The sequence below is a fragment of the Trichechus manatus genome, unplaced genomic scaffold (assembly GCF_000243295.1).
Source record: "Trichechus manatus latirostris isolate Lorelei unplaced genomic scaffold, TriManLat1.0 scaffold00090, whole genome shotgun sequence".
Classification (NCBI taxonomy): Eukaryota; Metazoa; Chordata; class Mammalia; order Sirenia; family Trichechidae; genus Trichechus; species Trichechus manatus.
In genome coordinates this window covers 5,134,858-5,151,988 of record NW_004444026.1, presented here as the reverse complement: position 1 = coordinate 5,151,988, position 17,131 = coordinate 5,134,858, and the positions used below count along the sequence as shown (strand labels likewise).

The 17,131-nt window shown below is 37.5% G+C and overlaps 1 protein-coding gene across 1 annotated transcript in view; it reads right to left on the bottom strand.

Annotated features, from left to right (window-relative positions):
* The window catches only part of PSD3 (pleckstrin and Sec7 domain containing 3), a 573,181-nt gene that overhangs the window by 59,702 nt on the left and 496,348 nt on the right, over positions 1-17,131 (bottom strand). Inside the window, exon 12 of the mRNA XM_012557204.2 lies at positions 1,738-1,808. Within this exon, the coding sequence (XP_012412658.2) occupies positions 1,738-1,808 (71 nt within the window). The remainder of the gene's footprint in view (positions 1-1,737; positions 1,809-17,131) is intronic.

Sequence of the window (17,131 nt, the reverse complement as noted above, 5' to 3'; positions counted from 1 at the left end):
ACCAGTGTGGGCCCAGCATGCACACACATGCTGTTTTAGCGGGGACCAATGCAGCTGACTTATAAATTAGAAGCTGGGCTGACTCCAAAGGGAAATAAAGTCAATACAAGATATGTGATCACTCAGAAGCACGGATAGTCTCCTAATATCAACAACAGTCTCCATTTCCCCCTTTGTCCCTCAAAAGTAACATGTAAATCTTAGAAGAACATCACGATTCATTTTCTCTGGGCTCTCCTGGTTTCAGTCAAATCTACAGTTCTCTCTGTGAAGACTATTTACCCAGATAAGAAGCTCTGGCCCAAGATGAAGCATCCCATATTCTGATGTTCCTTGCCTGATCTATCACAAAAGGGAGACAACAAAAGGGTCTGTATTAGATACGGTCCTCCTCAATTTAGACAATTGAAAAAAGTTCTGATAAAGAAAGAGGAAAAAGAATAATAAGAATGTTATTTACAAATTTTCCTTAAATTCCCCTAAAAGAATAATTAAAATGTGGTGAGGAGAGGTTGCGGTGAGAGAAATATTGTCACCAACTGCTTGTAGGAAATGAAAATTGGTACAAAGTTGCTAGAAGTAATTTAGAAATATGCTTTAAGCATTTTAGTCAGTTCCCACTCATTAACCCATGACACTCCCAGAAATTTTTCTTAGGAAAATAAAAAGAAATGTGCACAAATACGTAAGTACTGTTATTTACAACTCTGAATCACCAGAAAGAGAATATGTCTAAAAATGAGGAAAAGGTTAAATTATAGTAAACCTATTTAACGGAATATACTACATTTAATATTAATGCTTTTATAAATTTTATAAGGCAACAAGAAGACACAAAACATAATAGCATACCATCTTAGTGTCTGACCAGACACCAGACTGACACACACAAAAAAAGCTTCTGAAAAATTTTGAGTTACATGACAAAGTATTTATGATAATAAGTAGAGTGAAAAGAGTAAGATGCCAAAACTTTATTACAGTATGATTCCAAATACATTAAAAAATCATTTCCTATTAGTCACTACTGAGGGCAGTGTTATACTATCAACCCCAATTCTGTGCCCTTCCGTCATAGTGGGAGCTAGAATCCTGCTGGGCCCTGCCAAGGCATGTACTTCATTCTAGTCACCACATCCCTGTTCCCTGGAGGAAGAAGCTCCAGTTACTACCTTTCAAAGGGTCAGAACTTATACACTGGATCCTAAACTGATTTCCAGGTTCTAGATTTGGAAGAAAGGATCCTGACAGGTAATGGTGTGATCAAAACCTTATTTAGGTAATTCAGAACTAATTTGCATTTTTAAGTGGAAACACTTCAGAACTTGAATGAAAGCACATGAGTCTCATTTTAGGTAAGCTTTAAATGAAGACAGTTAAATAATATAAATGAAGGTTATAATTAACCTACAGTATACAAGACCCACTGAAAACAGGGATTGCCACAGGTCTGTATCTATACAGACCACATGAAGTCTAACTTATTCAATTTATGTTCAATAAAAAATATTTGACCTAATTAGAACACAATCCAGCTATTTCTCTGATCATATACATTCAAAGAAAATCTTTTTCACCAAAAAAGAAAAAAAAAATCTAAAAAATAATTTAAACATCAATAAAAGTCTCTTGGGTATATGATGTAGCCTCTCTATATAATAAATGTTTCTTTGGGTACCTTGTTTAATCATTATTTCATAAAGTTCTGTGGGTTTTATTTTTATTTATTTATTTTACCTTTTGCAAGTAAAGAACTGTTCCCTTCAGCACGGCATAAAAGGTTTTCCACCCTCGCTTTCCTCTTGGAGCTAGAAAGGGGGAGGAAAAAAAGGAAAATTTTATTTGACAGCAATTAGTATTTTAGAGAATCTAAATGTCCAACGTGGCGGTTTTGTTTCCATGTGCCTGGTTTATTAGGCACCAAAACTAACAATAATAACTGGACTTTTTCACAGTCTTAGTGTGTTCCAGGCAGTATTCTAAAATGTTTTCCATGTATTAGCTCATGTAATCCTCACAATAGTTCTGTGAGGTAGAAGCTACTACCTCCTTTGTGTATAAAACGGAAGCACAGAGAAGTTACATATCTTGCTTATGGTAACCAAACCAGTAAGAGGTGAAGCTGGGACTGGGCCCAGGTAACATGGCTCTAGACTCTGCTCTCTAGAAGAGGTGACTTAACGACTAGGAAAGCAAAGAGGTATATTGAAAATACATAGTAATTCCAGAGAAAGCTTAAAAGACTCATGAACCAGAGTTGAGAAATGATAAAAAGTCTCAGAATATGAAAGGATTTCATCTGACCACTTTCAGCATTTCTCCCACAATCCCCCTTAACCAGATTCTACCTGTAATCATTATCACTTTCATGGAAACCCGTGCACACCTCTGCTGCAGATCTTGCTGCACTATGATGCAAATTTTATTTTATTTTTTTTTTTGGTGTGTGTGTGTGGTCTAAATGTCCCTTTCACTAGACTGTGAATCACCTGAGGGCACGTATCTCTCACGTTTCTACTTCATAGAACCTAGCACAGTCAAGGCAGATATTAGGCACTTTCATAGAAATTCTCCCAATAAATTAATTCCTTCAGAAGTCCTTATACTCCTCTAGTTTATTTTTTCTTGAGTATAAAGTAGAATTTCTCTACTGATTTATATAAGCTCTTACAGATTGTCCTAAACCATAAGCACAGATTAAGAAAATAGTTTATTATTTATTTTTACTGTGAACAAATTTAAAATCTGTAATTGGAAAACTTGATTTCCTGAATGTAATTTTTCTAAACATGTCTACCCAAATAGGGAGTGCTATACATTTTTATCCTGTTATCAAAAATTTGGCTGTCTTTAACTTGGGTACCTGATTAAATTAGGAAGTATATTATCCTTAAGCAAATTCTTTAAATCTCCTTTGAAGACAACAAGAATTCCTAGGCTTGGAAAACTATGTAAATATCCACCTTAGGGAAATCAGGGGCTCCTGCCAACACCATACTGAGATACTTACCTGGTCAAAAAAAAAGACTCAAAACATCCGCTCTGCAGGTTTTCAGGCACATAAAAATAATCATCCCTTCTGTCTCTACTAGGTAAGGTTTAAAAGTGTGTACTCAAAAATAAATGACAAAAAAGTATAGTATAATCCTCTTTATAAAGAAAAAAATAGTATTAACATACAGAACCATATATATAAGATATATAATAAAAGTTCACTGTATTGTTCAATAAATGCCGAATCATGACACCTTCAACGTGAGAATCATCACGCAGGAAGTGACTGATGCCCAGGCTGCCCAGAGCTGTTGCAGAGTGGGACCAGCAGCAGCAAGGTGTGGTGCAGGTTTGCCTCACTGGAAAGCACACCAGCTGGTTTCTAGCCCTTTCTAGATCATGCCTTGTCTCAAAACCATCCTCTCATCCACCAGCCCCTATCTGGGTAATTCCTGAAAATTCACCCGACCTCTCAGGGCTTCAGCTGTTTCACCCTACAGTGTGGATAATCTACACAACCTTAAGCAAAAAAAGGAAAACAAAACAAAAAAACCGCTGCCGTCAAGTCGATTTCTACTAATGGCGACCCTATACGACAGAGTAGAACCGCCCCATAGGGCTTCCAACGAGCGGCTGGTGGATTTGAACTGCCGACTTCTTGGTTAGCAGCTGTAGCTCTTAACTGCTACGCGACCAGGACTCCACTTTGAGCAAGTACTCACTGAAGCTGGAAGGGAACTTATAGAAAACGCTTTTGCTTTAACACCAGTCCTGGAGTTTAAAACTTTCCTAAAGCTACTTCAGTGGCATCTTGAGATCCCTTCACTTTGAAGAACTACACAACTATTTTTCTAATTTTGAAGGTTCCCATTAGCTATGGATTCATGAGGTTGCTCACAACTTCTTTAAACAGCTCTTGATCATCACCACACCCAGAAACAGATTCCAAAGATCTCCCCACCTGAAATGTGATCTTCAAAGTCACCTATTCCTAAGTGAATGAGAATTAACTTTCTATCACACAGTTGACTTTTTTAACTCCCATAGAAGCATAAAACTTAATCTTGTCTTTGGGTAAATTACAATTTTTGAGACTTGAATGGAACAACCTGTAATCTTTCCAAGATAATTAAGAACCAAGTGCTAAGCAGTAGACAGCTAGCGCGCTATAAAAGTGCTGCTCCAAGTGCTTGTACATGCATTAACACATTGAATTGGAACATAATGCCAAAAGTAAGGTACTGTTATTATCTCCATTTTCCAGGTGGGACAGTGTGGATGCAAACTAATGGAATTCAGGGAAGAACAGGAGTCCTGTGGACTAGAATCGGCTGGGAAGGCTCTGTTGAGGCAAGCCTCAATGGCACTAATTCTAAAACCACACATACAGTGCTGCCATGGCTATGGCACCCTGGATGAGGCTCAATGCATGAACCACAAAGGTCTAAACACTAATGACTGAAGTGCATTATTCCTCATGACGATGACTGTAAAATGAGTTAAAACTGATACAGCACACATGTTACTAAGCACATTAAGACTGGGAAAAGAGTTGTAATGATGACTGTAAAATGAGCTAAAACTGATATAGCACACATGTTACTAAGTACATTAAGACTGGGAAAAGAGTTGTAACGGCAGTTGCATAATGAATGAGATCTGAAGAAATGAGTGAAAAGATTATTGGTTGGAAATCCAATGTATCCAATTGAAAGGTTTTAGTTATAACAGTGATATGGAAATGGTAGGTCGATGTATCTTAACAAATATGTAGGTATTTACTATAAGAATATGTTTAATGAACTTGATCAAAAGATATTTTATATGATAGATCATGCTTTCATGGCAGGTTTTAACATGCATACTTAAAATCCAAAGACAATCAATAGCTTTCACTTTTTTTTTTTTAAATACAAGGACCTTGGAATGTTTTAAATCCAATTATCTGCCTCCAACCTTATATGATATTGGTGTCTATCACTTTAGCTTTCTTTTATACTACTGAGATATACATCAATATTTTTTCATAAAATATTATTGTAAGTTTAGATTTACCCTCATATTTATTATTACCTTTATTCATCACTTCTTCCTCTACCTCAGATCATTTTTTGGGGGCCATTTTCAACTACTTCTTAAAGTCCATCCTTAGAAGTTCCTATAATGAAGGTTTTTTAGTGGTAAATCCTTTTCTATCCCTCTTTATATAAAAATATCTTTATTTCATAAAATAATTATAGGTGGATAATTACTTTTCTCTAAAGATATTACAGGTAGTCCCTGATTTACGATGGGGTTCCAGTCCGATGACACCGTCATTTAAGTCAGTTCTGACGTAAGTCAAATACCTTGTTTTTTTTGTTTTCATTGTCTTTTATTATCAGTATCTTTATAAATCTGATCTTTGTCTTTGGAGGTTGGAAACATTATGTATAAACTTACAGATATATTTTAATACATACATACATGCATATTATTAACGATAAGATGCACGCGCGCACACACACACACACAAAAGACGATCGTAAGTGCGGTTCGTCGGAATTTGAAAACATCGTAAATCAGGGACTACCTGTATTTCCTTATCTTGTTGGCTTCCATTGTTGTTGGGATGTCTACCCTCAGTCTAAATGTTATGTCTAAGAATGGGTTTCTTTTGATTTAACCAGCTTGGTGTTCTTTGGGCTACGTATCATTTCTAAAAACTTGTAGCCATTATGTTTTTGAATATTGTCTTTTCTCCATCATCTCCTCTGTTGTAAACTCCTGGCACACGTTTCAGACTTCTCATTTCTTTCCACATGTATTTTAACCTCTTCTTCATAATCTCCATCTCTTTGTCCTTCTGTGCTAAATTTTCTATGCAATTTTATCTCCAGTACTCCTTAGACACCCAGATCCAGTGATTCCCTTAGGGTCTGGTAGCCACATCGTTAGCTTAACTAGAGGTCCTCATGTAGACTCCAACTTGTGGCGACCTTGTGTGTGTGTCAGAGTAGAACTGTGCTCCATAGGGTTTTCAATGGCTGACTCTTCAGAAGTATATCAGCAGGACTTTTTTTCTGAGGTGCCTCTGGGTGAACTAGAACCCTCAACCTTTCTGCTAGCAGCAAATACATTAACAGCACCATCCAGGGACTCCAAGGTTAGCTTACCTCCCTAGATTTGTACTCAAGCTTTATTCTTGGCCTCACAGGATTTCTCTTTTATTTTTACAAGCTCAACCACTCACTAAAAGGTGTTTAAAAATATTTTATCTATCATTTTTAGATGTTTTATAATGGGAGAGTTTCAGAATCTGTAGGCCATCAAACTCCCAAAAATAGACTCTGTACTGCTGTCTTTTTTTTTTTTTTTTAAATAATTTATCCACGAGCTTTGTAATCTAGGAAGAATTCGTTTGGAGCAGGATACAGGAAATACTGGGGGTAGGGGCAAGGAGAGAGAAACTGGAATAAGGGCAAGCAGAAAGCAGGCAATTATATTAGCCTAGATGGGAGAAAAAAAGCCAGGACAAGGGTAAGAGTGAATAATAAAGAAATAGAAGGGAAGCTAAAACATTAAGTATTGGCCTCTTTCTGTTTGGAGCAAAGAAGAGTGAAGGAAACCAAAACTCAAGAAGAAATTAGTCCACAGGACTAATGGCCCACATGAACCACAGCTTCTTCTAGCCTGAGATCAGAAGAACTAGATGGTGCCTGGCTACCACTACTGACCGTTCTGACCAGGACACAAAAGCAGGTCCTGGTTAGAATGGGAGAAAAATGTAGAACTAAACTCAAATTCCCAAAAAAAGGCCAGACTTACTGACTGATAGAGATTAGAGGAAGCCCGGAAACTACTGCCCTAAGATATCTTTTTAACCTGGAACTAAAACTACTCCTGGAGGTCACCTTTCAGCCAAATAATAGATTGGCCTATAAAATAAACAGTAACACCCATGAGGAGTGTGCTCCTTTAAACAATCAATTATACAAGACCAAAGGTCAACATTTAGACAAAAGCAAAGGTGAGAAGGCAAGGAGGGCAGGGAAACTGGATAGATGGAAATAGGGCAGGTGGGGTAGAAATGGTGAGAGTGCTGACACGTTATGGGGATCATAACCAATGTCACAGAACAATGTGTATAAACTGTTGAATGGGAATCTAATTTGTCGTGTAAACTTTCACCAGTAATACAATAAACTATTCCAAAGAAAAGGAAATAGAAGGGAAGGGGAAAGACAGTAACATTAACTGAGCACCCACAGTACAGTGCTCTGGGTATTGGGTTAGCAGTATACGTTCTTTTTGATCTAAACAACTCTTTCGGGTATGATTGCCTCTATTGCGCATTAATGTCTCCATTATTAATTACATCTGCAGTTCTGAGAGGTAAACTGCTGAAGACCTACTCATTGAAGGATTTCAAAACTACTGTACAGGGCAATTCAGATAAGAAAACGTGTTCTAAGGGTAAGCAAGAAGGGGAAACTGTCCAGGTGACAATCCTTTGCAATGGTTTCAGGGCTGCTATCCAGGTAAGGTGAGGAGAGAACGGGGCAGAGGGGTAGAGAAAGGAGGAGATAAGATAGGAGGGGAATGCAAGTCAGGTACTTTCTCTGATCTCACTTAACTCTACGCATCCTGGCTTACAGCCTCAGATCTCAGTCAGTCAGTCCTCTCAGGCGCTACTAACCCAACATTTCCACAGAACACTACTACCAAGAGCAATAGTCATTAATAGTAGTAGTAATAATAATAGCAGTAGTTAACATTTACTGAGCACACACTGTTTTAAGCACTGTCCCAAGGCTTGGCACATATTAACTGAAGCCCCTCAGCTCTAAGGAAAGCACTACGATAATGTCCATTTTACAGATGTGAAAACTGAGAACCCACTTGACCTATAGCACTCAATTTCCCATAGTATTGGCTACTGTTACTCTGGTCTGTACACAAGGAAAGGTGGCCAATTAAACAAGACTCAGGATGGAATGTCTTGGATAACTCTCAGATAGCATGGGCTCTGAACTATCAGAAAAAGCACCGACCCAAGCACAAGGGACACAACTGTAAACACTGTACCAGCACGCTTGCTGAGTATCAGTCCTGGCTCCGGAGCTACTTTGTACCCACTGTAGGTTAAAATAAATGAAAAGGCCCACAAGCCTCTGTGATTGTTATTCTACCTTAAATATTATCTAAGCACCCCTTTTCCTGCTAGATTATAAGTTTCCATGAATGCAAATAAATTCTGCTTTCAGGCTTAAAAATATATAAACACATACAACACACATTTCCACAAGACTAGCAATGGCTCCAAAGATGGGTGATATCTGAACTATCACTAAATCTTCACTGTTATAACCCAGGTATTATTTTGTCATTGCATCTTTATTACACATTTGAAGAAAGCTATTTGGATTTATAAAGCATGACATACAATTATTTTGGCTTCAACTATTACCACTGATAGTTACAATGCATAACTGGGAAAAAAAAAAAGACATGTTGCCTCCCTTCTTTTATAACGGGGAAGGTATATTTCTAAGCAATAAAATACTCAGTCAAGAGTAATTGTGGATCTATGCCAGAAAATAACATTATTTATTTTTTAATCCGCCAAAAAAATACACGCTTCATGTAAAAGTTTATATCTGCATTCTATGCTCTACAAGTTTATTTATTCTCAACTGAACAGGAAACAGACTGTGTTTAAGATCTTACTGTTCTAATTTTTCTGTTTTATTCAAAGAGCAGAGTGCTTTTTCTACAGTTAAAATCCTGTTTTTGACTACTCCTCACCCTGGGTTCTCTGATCATCTGCTTGTCCCTTTCTCCAAGTTTAAGATCAGAAAGATGTAGTAACAGAGGGTGCACACTGCCTATTTTTTTGTTTGTTTGTTTTAGTATATTAAGCTTTCTGTCCTGCCTGTTGGTGTGAAAACATTCTTCTACTGTCCCATATAAACTGACAAAAATATCACCTTTCCACCTTTCCCTCTAAGGGTAGAGAAATGTCAGTAAGCCATATCCTCAGGGAAGCATCTAATGAAAAAGAATTCTTGAGTCATGGCCTGAAGGCTAAGGACCCAGGCTGTGTGAGGCTAAGGAATTTAGGGTAACATGGGGATGTGACAGTCCTTTGCAAAGCACTTTCAATTTCCTTCTGTTAATGGAGAAAGACATGTAAAAGACAACATAGTCCCGACAAGGGCATTCCAGAATAAATCCAACAGCTTGCTGAACCTGGAAGCAAAGATGTGCTCAGCCAAAGCTATTCTATACTAGTATAATTAGGACACATCTATGTTAGATATGTAAAAGGCATAAGACATTTTAAACGTTGATTTATTTCCCAGGTGATAGTATCTGAACACTGGGGAAAATCCTGAAAGAATCTATCCTGCAATATGAAAAGATATGCTACCTTGGTAAGAAGCCAGCCCTTAAGTTCTACATTACTGAGGCCGTTATAGATACAATGCAGGCAGGGGAGTTTGTTTTCTGTTATTGGTTTGAAATTATTTAGCTAAATTCATCTCACAGGTTGTTAAGTGAAGCTAAGGGCAGTCCTGGTATATTTACCCCTAACTTTCTTTCACAAAATATCTTCAGGCATCACCATAAGAAGTACTATAAAATCTTAATTAACATAGCATCTTAAGCACTTTCAGACTGCTATTGCAGCAACTGAGTCCAAGCTGTGCACAACAGAAGTTACCAATGGGTGATGAGTCACACAATATTGAGCAACTGATGGCACCAATTAGCCCCAGCTTTATAACAGGTGGCAGAAATAAAATATTATTACTATCCCACATCTCTTAATCATTTTATCTTTGAACATTTAAGGTAATTTAAACATTAAAAAACCAGTTAATCCTTACAGTAGATTCTTTAAGACAGGGAGCTGTTAAATGTTGTCAGCTCTGTTATAAAAAGAAAATTAGTAGGGTAGCCTTAAAGGTACTAGAAGTACAGCCTATATCTATTCTTTTTTTTTCCAGAAGAATATGCCCTTCCTTACGATAGGAATTGTTGTTGTTAGTTGCCTTCCAACTAATAATTTCGACTCATGGACCCGTGTGTGCAAAGTAGAACTGTGCTCCATAGGGTTTTCAAAATTGTGAGCTTTGGGAAGCAGATCATCAGACTTGTCCTTCAAGGCACCTCTAGGTGGGTTTGAGTCACCAACCTTTCAGCTAGTAGTTGAGCATTTAACTGTTTGTGCCACCCACGGACCATGATAGGAATAGGTTTATATTACTGATAAAGATGAGAACATGAAACAAAACAGAGAACTGGAAGAATAACCTACCCAAAGTGTCCCCCGGAGGGCTCAGGCTCACTCTGGATATGGATCTATTCCTTTATGCAGTCTTTAAGGTGCTCAACCTAAAACTATCTTCCTGGAATGGTAAAAAGAGTCCTGGACTGGGAACCAGGCCACCTGGGTTTTATTCATGGCCTGCTGCCCTCTGTTCCCTAGATTTGGGGCAAGTCACCTAACTTCCCTGGGTGCAAACCTATAAAACGAATATGCCACAACCCAATAATTACAGTGATATTCGGTTATCTAGGCACATTCAAAAGAGTATTAGGACACAGATCCTATGCCTATCGTGTTCTCATACAGAGGCAGTTACATTAACGATGAAACCTAATCCATGTTAAGTGCTATACTAGCTCTAGAAACCAAATGGAGGCATGACACCAACGTAAGACAATCACAACAGCACTGTGAGAAAGTAAAGAAGGGATGAAGTGACTAAATCTGTGAATGGGTAGGATTTAGAAGTCAAAAATACTCTAAGTGAAGATGTAGTTTTAAGTAGAACTTGAAGAAGAAAACAAAATAAAGAAAGGTTTTTCTTTTGACCTTCACTTTCTCTACAGTATATTGGACTAACATACCGAATAAAAAGTGGACTCCAATTATGGAAGTCTCATATATTGGGAATTACTACCACCCTTTACCAAGACTGTTTGTGGACAGAAGTCAACATAGTTTTTTTTGTCCTTTTTAAGCATATATATATTTTGGAGAAAGCAAGCCTGGTTTTAAGAGTCCTTAGGCAAATTAAATTACTTAAACCTCTCCTGCTTCAATTTCTTCCTCTGAAAAATGGGAATAATAGAGTTCCTGTATTTTATAGGGTTATATTGAAAATTAGACGTGAAACCTTTAGAATTCTGTTTAAAGGATACAGTCGTCTGCTAAAAGAAAATGTACCCAAGTTCCATGCTAAAACACTGATTTTTTTTTTTCATTCCATTCAGAATTTTTTTTTAAGTCACGTATTTTAAGAAGAAAAAAGTCCCGACATTATTGATGCATTTTTAAAAGTGGGTACTTAGCACATACCATTTACCCCTAATTTAATTGAGGGGTGGAGTGCAGCACATTTATTAACTAGGCCCTGTTTGACACCGGAGACATCAAACATGAATGCAAACAATTAAACAATGGGAGAAGGGACAAAAGGGATAAGCTACAAAGATGGTTGTCTTAGTTATCCAGTGCTGCTGTAACAGAAATACCACAAGTGGATGGCTTTAACAGAGAGAAATTTATTTTCTCACAGTCTAGGAGGTTAGAAGTCTGAATTTTGGGTGCCAGCTCCAGGGGAAGCCTTTCTCTCTCTGTTGGATCTGGAGGAAGTCCTTGTCATCAATTTTTCCTGGTCGAGGAACTTCTCTGTGCAGGGATCCCAGGTCCAAAGGACGTGCTACTCTCCTGGCTCTTGTTTCTTGGTGGTATGAGGTCCCCATGTCTCTCTGCTTGCTTCTCTCTTTTATATCTCAAAAGAGATTGGCTTAAAACACAATCTAATCTCATAGATTTAGTTGTTCCTCATTAACATAACTGCCTCTAATCTTGCCTCATTAACATCATAGAAGTAGGATTTACAACACATAGGAAAAATCACAGCAGAGGACAAACGGCGGACAATCACACAATACTGGGAATCATGGCCTAGCCAAGTTGACACATTTTTAGGGGGCACAATTCAATCCATAGCAATGCTCTACTCTCACTTACAAACAAATATATTTTTCTCCACTCAGCTAGGAGATTAGCTTCACTGGTAGCCATTACTAGAAGCACAGAAAGATTTTAAATGGCTTGTGCTAAGGTTGGAAAAGAGGGTAGAATTTAAGAATGTGCATCATTAGTTAAGGGTTACAGAAAAAGGGAACAGGCAACAACAAACAAAAATGACTCTGAACACATTAATTACTATTTTACGAAAAACACAAAAACTAGAATCATTATCTAATTTTTTTTTTTAAGAATCATGATAAATGAACTATACCTCATATTTTCTCCAGACAGAATTAAACCAAAAAAAAAAATCCCACTGCCAATGAGGTGATTCCACCTCATGGTGACCCTGTGCTAACTGCCCCCCAAAAATGGCTGAAAGAAATCAGATGCCTTAAAAAGATGTGTAGACTATACAGAACTGGACTAAACCAAAAGCTAAGAAGTTCCCTGAACACAACCAAACACTCTGAGGGACAGAGTAGCAGGGGCAGGGGTCTGCGGACCATGCTTTCAGGGGACATCTAGGTCAACTGGCATAACAAAATTTATTAAAAAAAATGTTCTGCATCCCACTTTGGTGAGCGGCCAGTGGGTTCTTAAAAGCTTGTGAGTGGCCATCAAAGATGCATCGATTGGTCCCAACCCACCTGGAGCAGAGGAGAATGAAGAACACCAAAGATACAAAGAAAATATTAGCCCAAGAGACAAAAGGGCCATATAAACTAGAGACTGCATCAGCCTGAGACCAGAAGAACTAGATGGTGCCTGGCTACCACCAATGACCAACCTGACAGGGAACACAACAGAGTCCCTGACGGAGCAGGAGAAGAGTGTGGTGTACAACTCAAATTCAGGTAAAAAGACCAGACTTAATGGTCTGACTGGGATTACAAGGCATGGCCCCTGGACTCTCTGTTAATCCAGAACTAAAACCATTCCTGAAGCCAACTCTTCAGACAAAGATTAGACTGGAATATAAAACATAAAATGATACTCGTGAAGAATATGCTTCTTAGTTTAAGTAGATACATGAGACTAAATGGGCAGCTCCTGTTGGAAGTGGGATGAGAAGGCAGAAAGGGATAGGAACTGGCTTAATGGACACGGGAAAGGGGGAGTGTGCTGTCACACGATAGGGATTGTAACTAGGGTCACATAACAATATATGTATCAATTTTTGTATGAGAAATTAACTTGAGCTGTAAACTTTCACCTAACTCACAATAAAAAAAAAAAAATGTGTAGATGATGTGACATAAAAAACGTTAAAGGGAATTTTTTAAAAAGTGGGTTGTTTGAAGAGAAAAGGGGGAAAGCAGGGTAAAATTTCGGTAGAAATCATTGCATGCATTAAGATGCTGGATAGGAAAATAAGATATTAGTAAACACCAGGCTTATAAGGTACAAATATAACTTGACAAATTACTACGGGCTGCCATGGGTTAATTAAACAATGAATACTTGGTGTAAGTGGCTTCAAAATTCTAAGAAATATAAACAACATCTCATAATTCCAATTAAAGTAGATCTGACTGAAGGAAGTTGCTGGAGAAGTTCATGTTTTTTAACAACCAACTTAAAAAGTTGGACATAGCAAAGGCTGCTGAAGCTCAGTAGCGTCATTATATGTAAAAGCTATGAACATTAACTCCAAGAAAATCAAGCATAGTAGCTCAAGTAAGGAGAAATCTCCCTTTAAAAGATGCAATGAATTCCAATGCTGTTTTCATAATTTCTTGAGCAATTTATAAAGAGCTGTTTATAAAACTTATAAAGAACAACGTGCTAAAAAAATAAACACTAAGGTGAAGTAATTTCAGTCTGTCTGAGAACTGCAAGTAACTGCTGAATCACAAAAACAGGCTGACCAAGGGACACCAAATCAGGTTTCTTCAACTTCAGGAGCACCATATGACCCAGGCCATGTCAGAATCAAAGACCCTGCTGAGCACAAAATTCTCCAAATAGCAATTCAAATAAGCTAATGTAATTGTAAAACAGCCTGAGGCGACTGGCACCTCTAAAACATCCCTGAGCAAAAGCTGCTGCAGGTCAATAAAAATAATTCAGAGCGGCAAAGATGAGCCGCTCCAAACAGAGTCTGTTCTCCAGCAAACACGGCAAATGCTTGACCGCACCCCTGGCCTTTCTGGAATTTAGGAGCTCCAGCAGAGACTTCTAGCTCCTCCTTCTGAAAGGTGGTTAACTTCTTGAAACTCGGTTACTGACTCTCCCTATACGGCCAGGGTTCTGCCTTGCTGCTCACACACATGTGCTAGAAAACAGCTCAGCTGCCATGGACTGCCCCTTAAGTGATGCCACTTATGTTTAACTTTTAGCTTTTTCCACCTCAGGCTAAACACGTTCCATTTATTAGATGTCCAGTGCTTTCCAGGTTTTTTATAAACGACAGTCAAAAGTACACTCCCAAAAGCATCGCTTTCCATAAATTACCAAGTGCTGCTAAAACAACCTAAAATTCTGTTTGTCAACTAACCCATCTACTCCTCTACCTCCGACTTATTTATTGTAAGAACAGAAGTACTACAACAACCACTAATGGAATTTTTTTAAAGAAAGAAAAAATACCCACAATCTTACCGTAAGTTATTATTGCTTTTGTATTGGTAATCACGCTATGAGAAATGTTTACCATAGCTTTTTACACTTGTTATTTGAAAATTATTTTTTCTGTATTTTCAGACTTAATTATATTTCATGAATGACTTAAAAATATTCCATTGCATTAATGTCAGTACCTTATTTTAAATAACATAATTTTTTTCCTGATAATATAAGTTACATGTGTCTGGTGGCAATGGTAAAATACATAAATAATAATAATAATAAAACCAGAAAGAAAACACACACAAAAACATAAACTCATCAATCTAACCACCAGAGACAATCACAATCAACACTTTAACCTTCTAATCATTTTACTATGCACCCACACAAATTGGGATATTGTATTTGTTACTTTAAAACTTTCCTACCTATTATATCACGGGTATAAGTAAAATACTTCACAATTAAAAAAAAAAAAATGACTGCAAAACATGACATTGCATTGCTCTACCATATTTCATTTAAGGAATCTCTTACAGGTCATTAACCTGTTACAAAGATGATTATGATGACCTGCAGAAGCTAAACTAACACTTGGGTTTCTTCTCTGTGTCGGACATAGAGCTAATAAGCACCTCACAGGCAGTAGCCTCAAGTGATTGTTCTCACGTTAAGTCTACATTAGCTGTTTCCTCCGCTGAAATACTCTTATCCATGGTCTTTGTATTTACAGACTTCGAGGACTTCTTTTTGTAATTCAGCTCTCAGCTTAAATGACACCAACTCAGGCCTATCACCTCCCTTCCCGTCCCCTCCACCAGAAGTGAGAGCATTGGCACAATGTTGTTGTTCAAAAATACTTTTTAAAATTAATCAATGACCTATCTAATTTGAAAGTCCAAATTCTTAAGCCTGAACTATCCTGCGATAAAGGAGCCCTGGTGGTGTACCTGCTAATCTCTTGGCTGATAACCTAAAGGTTGGCAGTTAGAACCCACCAAGAGGCTCTATGGGAGAAAGACCTGGCCCTCTGCTTCCATGCAGATTACAGCCAAGAAAACCCTATGGAGCAGTTCTACTCTGTCACGTGGGGTTGCCATGAGTAGGAGTTGACTCAACAGCACCCAGAAACAACAATCCAGTGATAAAATTTTTATTTATACATTTCTATAATCTTGATTGTTTCCTTTAGTACTGTATTTTAAACTTCAAATTTTCATCAGAACACTGGGGAAGAATTCAATACACTGCATCAAATTATCATAACAGAGGCACCAAAACTATTTATTTTTTCTCCTAAATGTTAACTAAACCTAAAATGTGGGTCAACAGCACAAATACAATACTTTCTAAAAATCAGTTACAGTGAAAATGTACATTTCTACTTCAGAAAGAAATAAGTCACAGATCGTGAGCATAGATTTTTTAGGTGTCAAAAGATTGACAGTTTATATTCGATGGTTCCTTGTCAAAAGTACTGCTTCTGAGGAGAATGGTGGGTGGCCTCTTTTAACCAACTTTACTCCACTGTGGGAATGGTTAGATTTTAAAGTCACATGAGCCACCTTAAGTAGAACTTAAAATCTAGAACTTATTATTCCTTTGATCTAATGTAGAATTGTGCAGGTGCATTCTTTATCTAAAACAGATAAAGTGACATCAGATTAGACTGTTATGTGACAGTCTACTACTTGAGGACTTAAATGGCTCTCTGACCTTGTATTAACAGCTCAGACTGCTTCATTATATACATCGCTGCCACGTAACTGCAAAGTGGAAGGGTGGGGAGACCTCAGCCTAGTTTTAAAAAAATTGCTTTGCTTTGCCTCCACTTAAAGAGTCTTTCTGTAACAGGAGGAGACAACTGTCTTGTGGGAAAAAAAATTCTACTTTTATTATCTCTTAATTATAGTGTCGCTATTCGCAATGTTATACAATAGCGAGGAATTCTGCCTGCGTTGCCATTATAAACTCTATTTTCAGTATGTGTGACTCAGAATAACATCTGCCTTCTCAAATTTGACAAGTGGGACTAAATTTTCAAAACTTTCTGTGACAGACAAGTGTGTAAAACCTTCTAAGGTGAGTGAACCTGCAAAATCAGCTCAAGATGCTACCAAGTCCTCGTATTCAAAGTCAAGGGTATTTAAAATGAAATGGAAAATATAAACTAAGATTTTTATATCCTTAAAAAGCAATTACTATTTTAATATTTCACACTGGAAAAAAATCTCAGGTAGGTAAAATGACGGCTGAACCTATATTGGAAATTCAATACAGTGATTAAAAATTTTAAAAATTATTGAAGTGATACATCCATACAATTAACCTCTTAGATTCACTTCTTTCCAAATCCTCCAGCCCCATTCTTCAAAGAAACCACTTTTTAATGTTTGAGTTATTTCTTCTGGTAGTTAATTACCATCACATGCCTAAATAATGTCCTTCTACTACTATATCTGAGGTCCTTGGTGGCGTAAATGGTTTGCTCTTGGCTACTAACTGAGAGATTGGCAGTTCAGACCCACCTAGCAG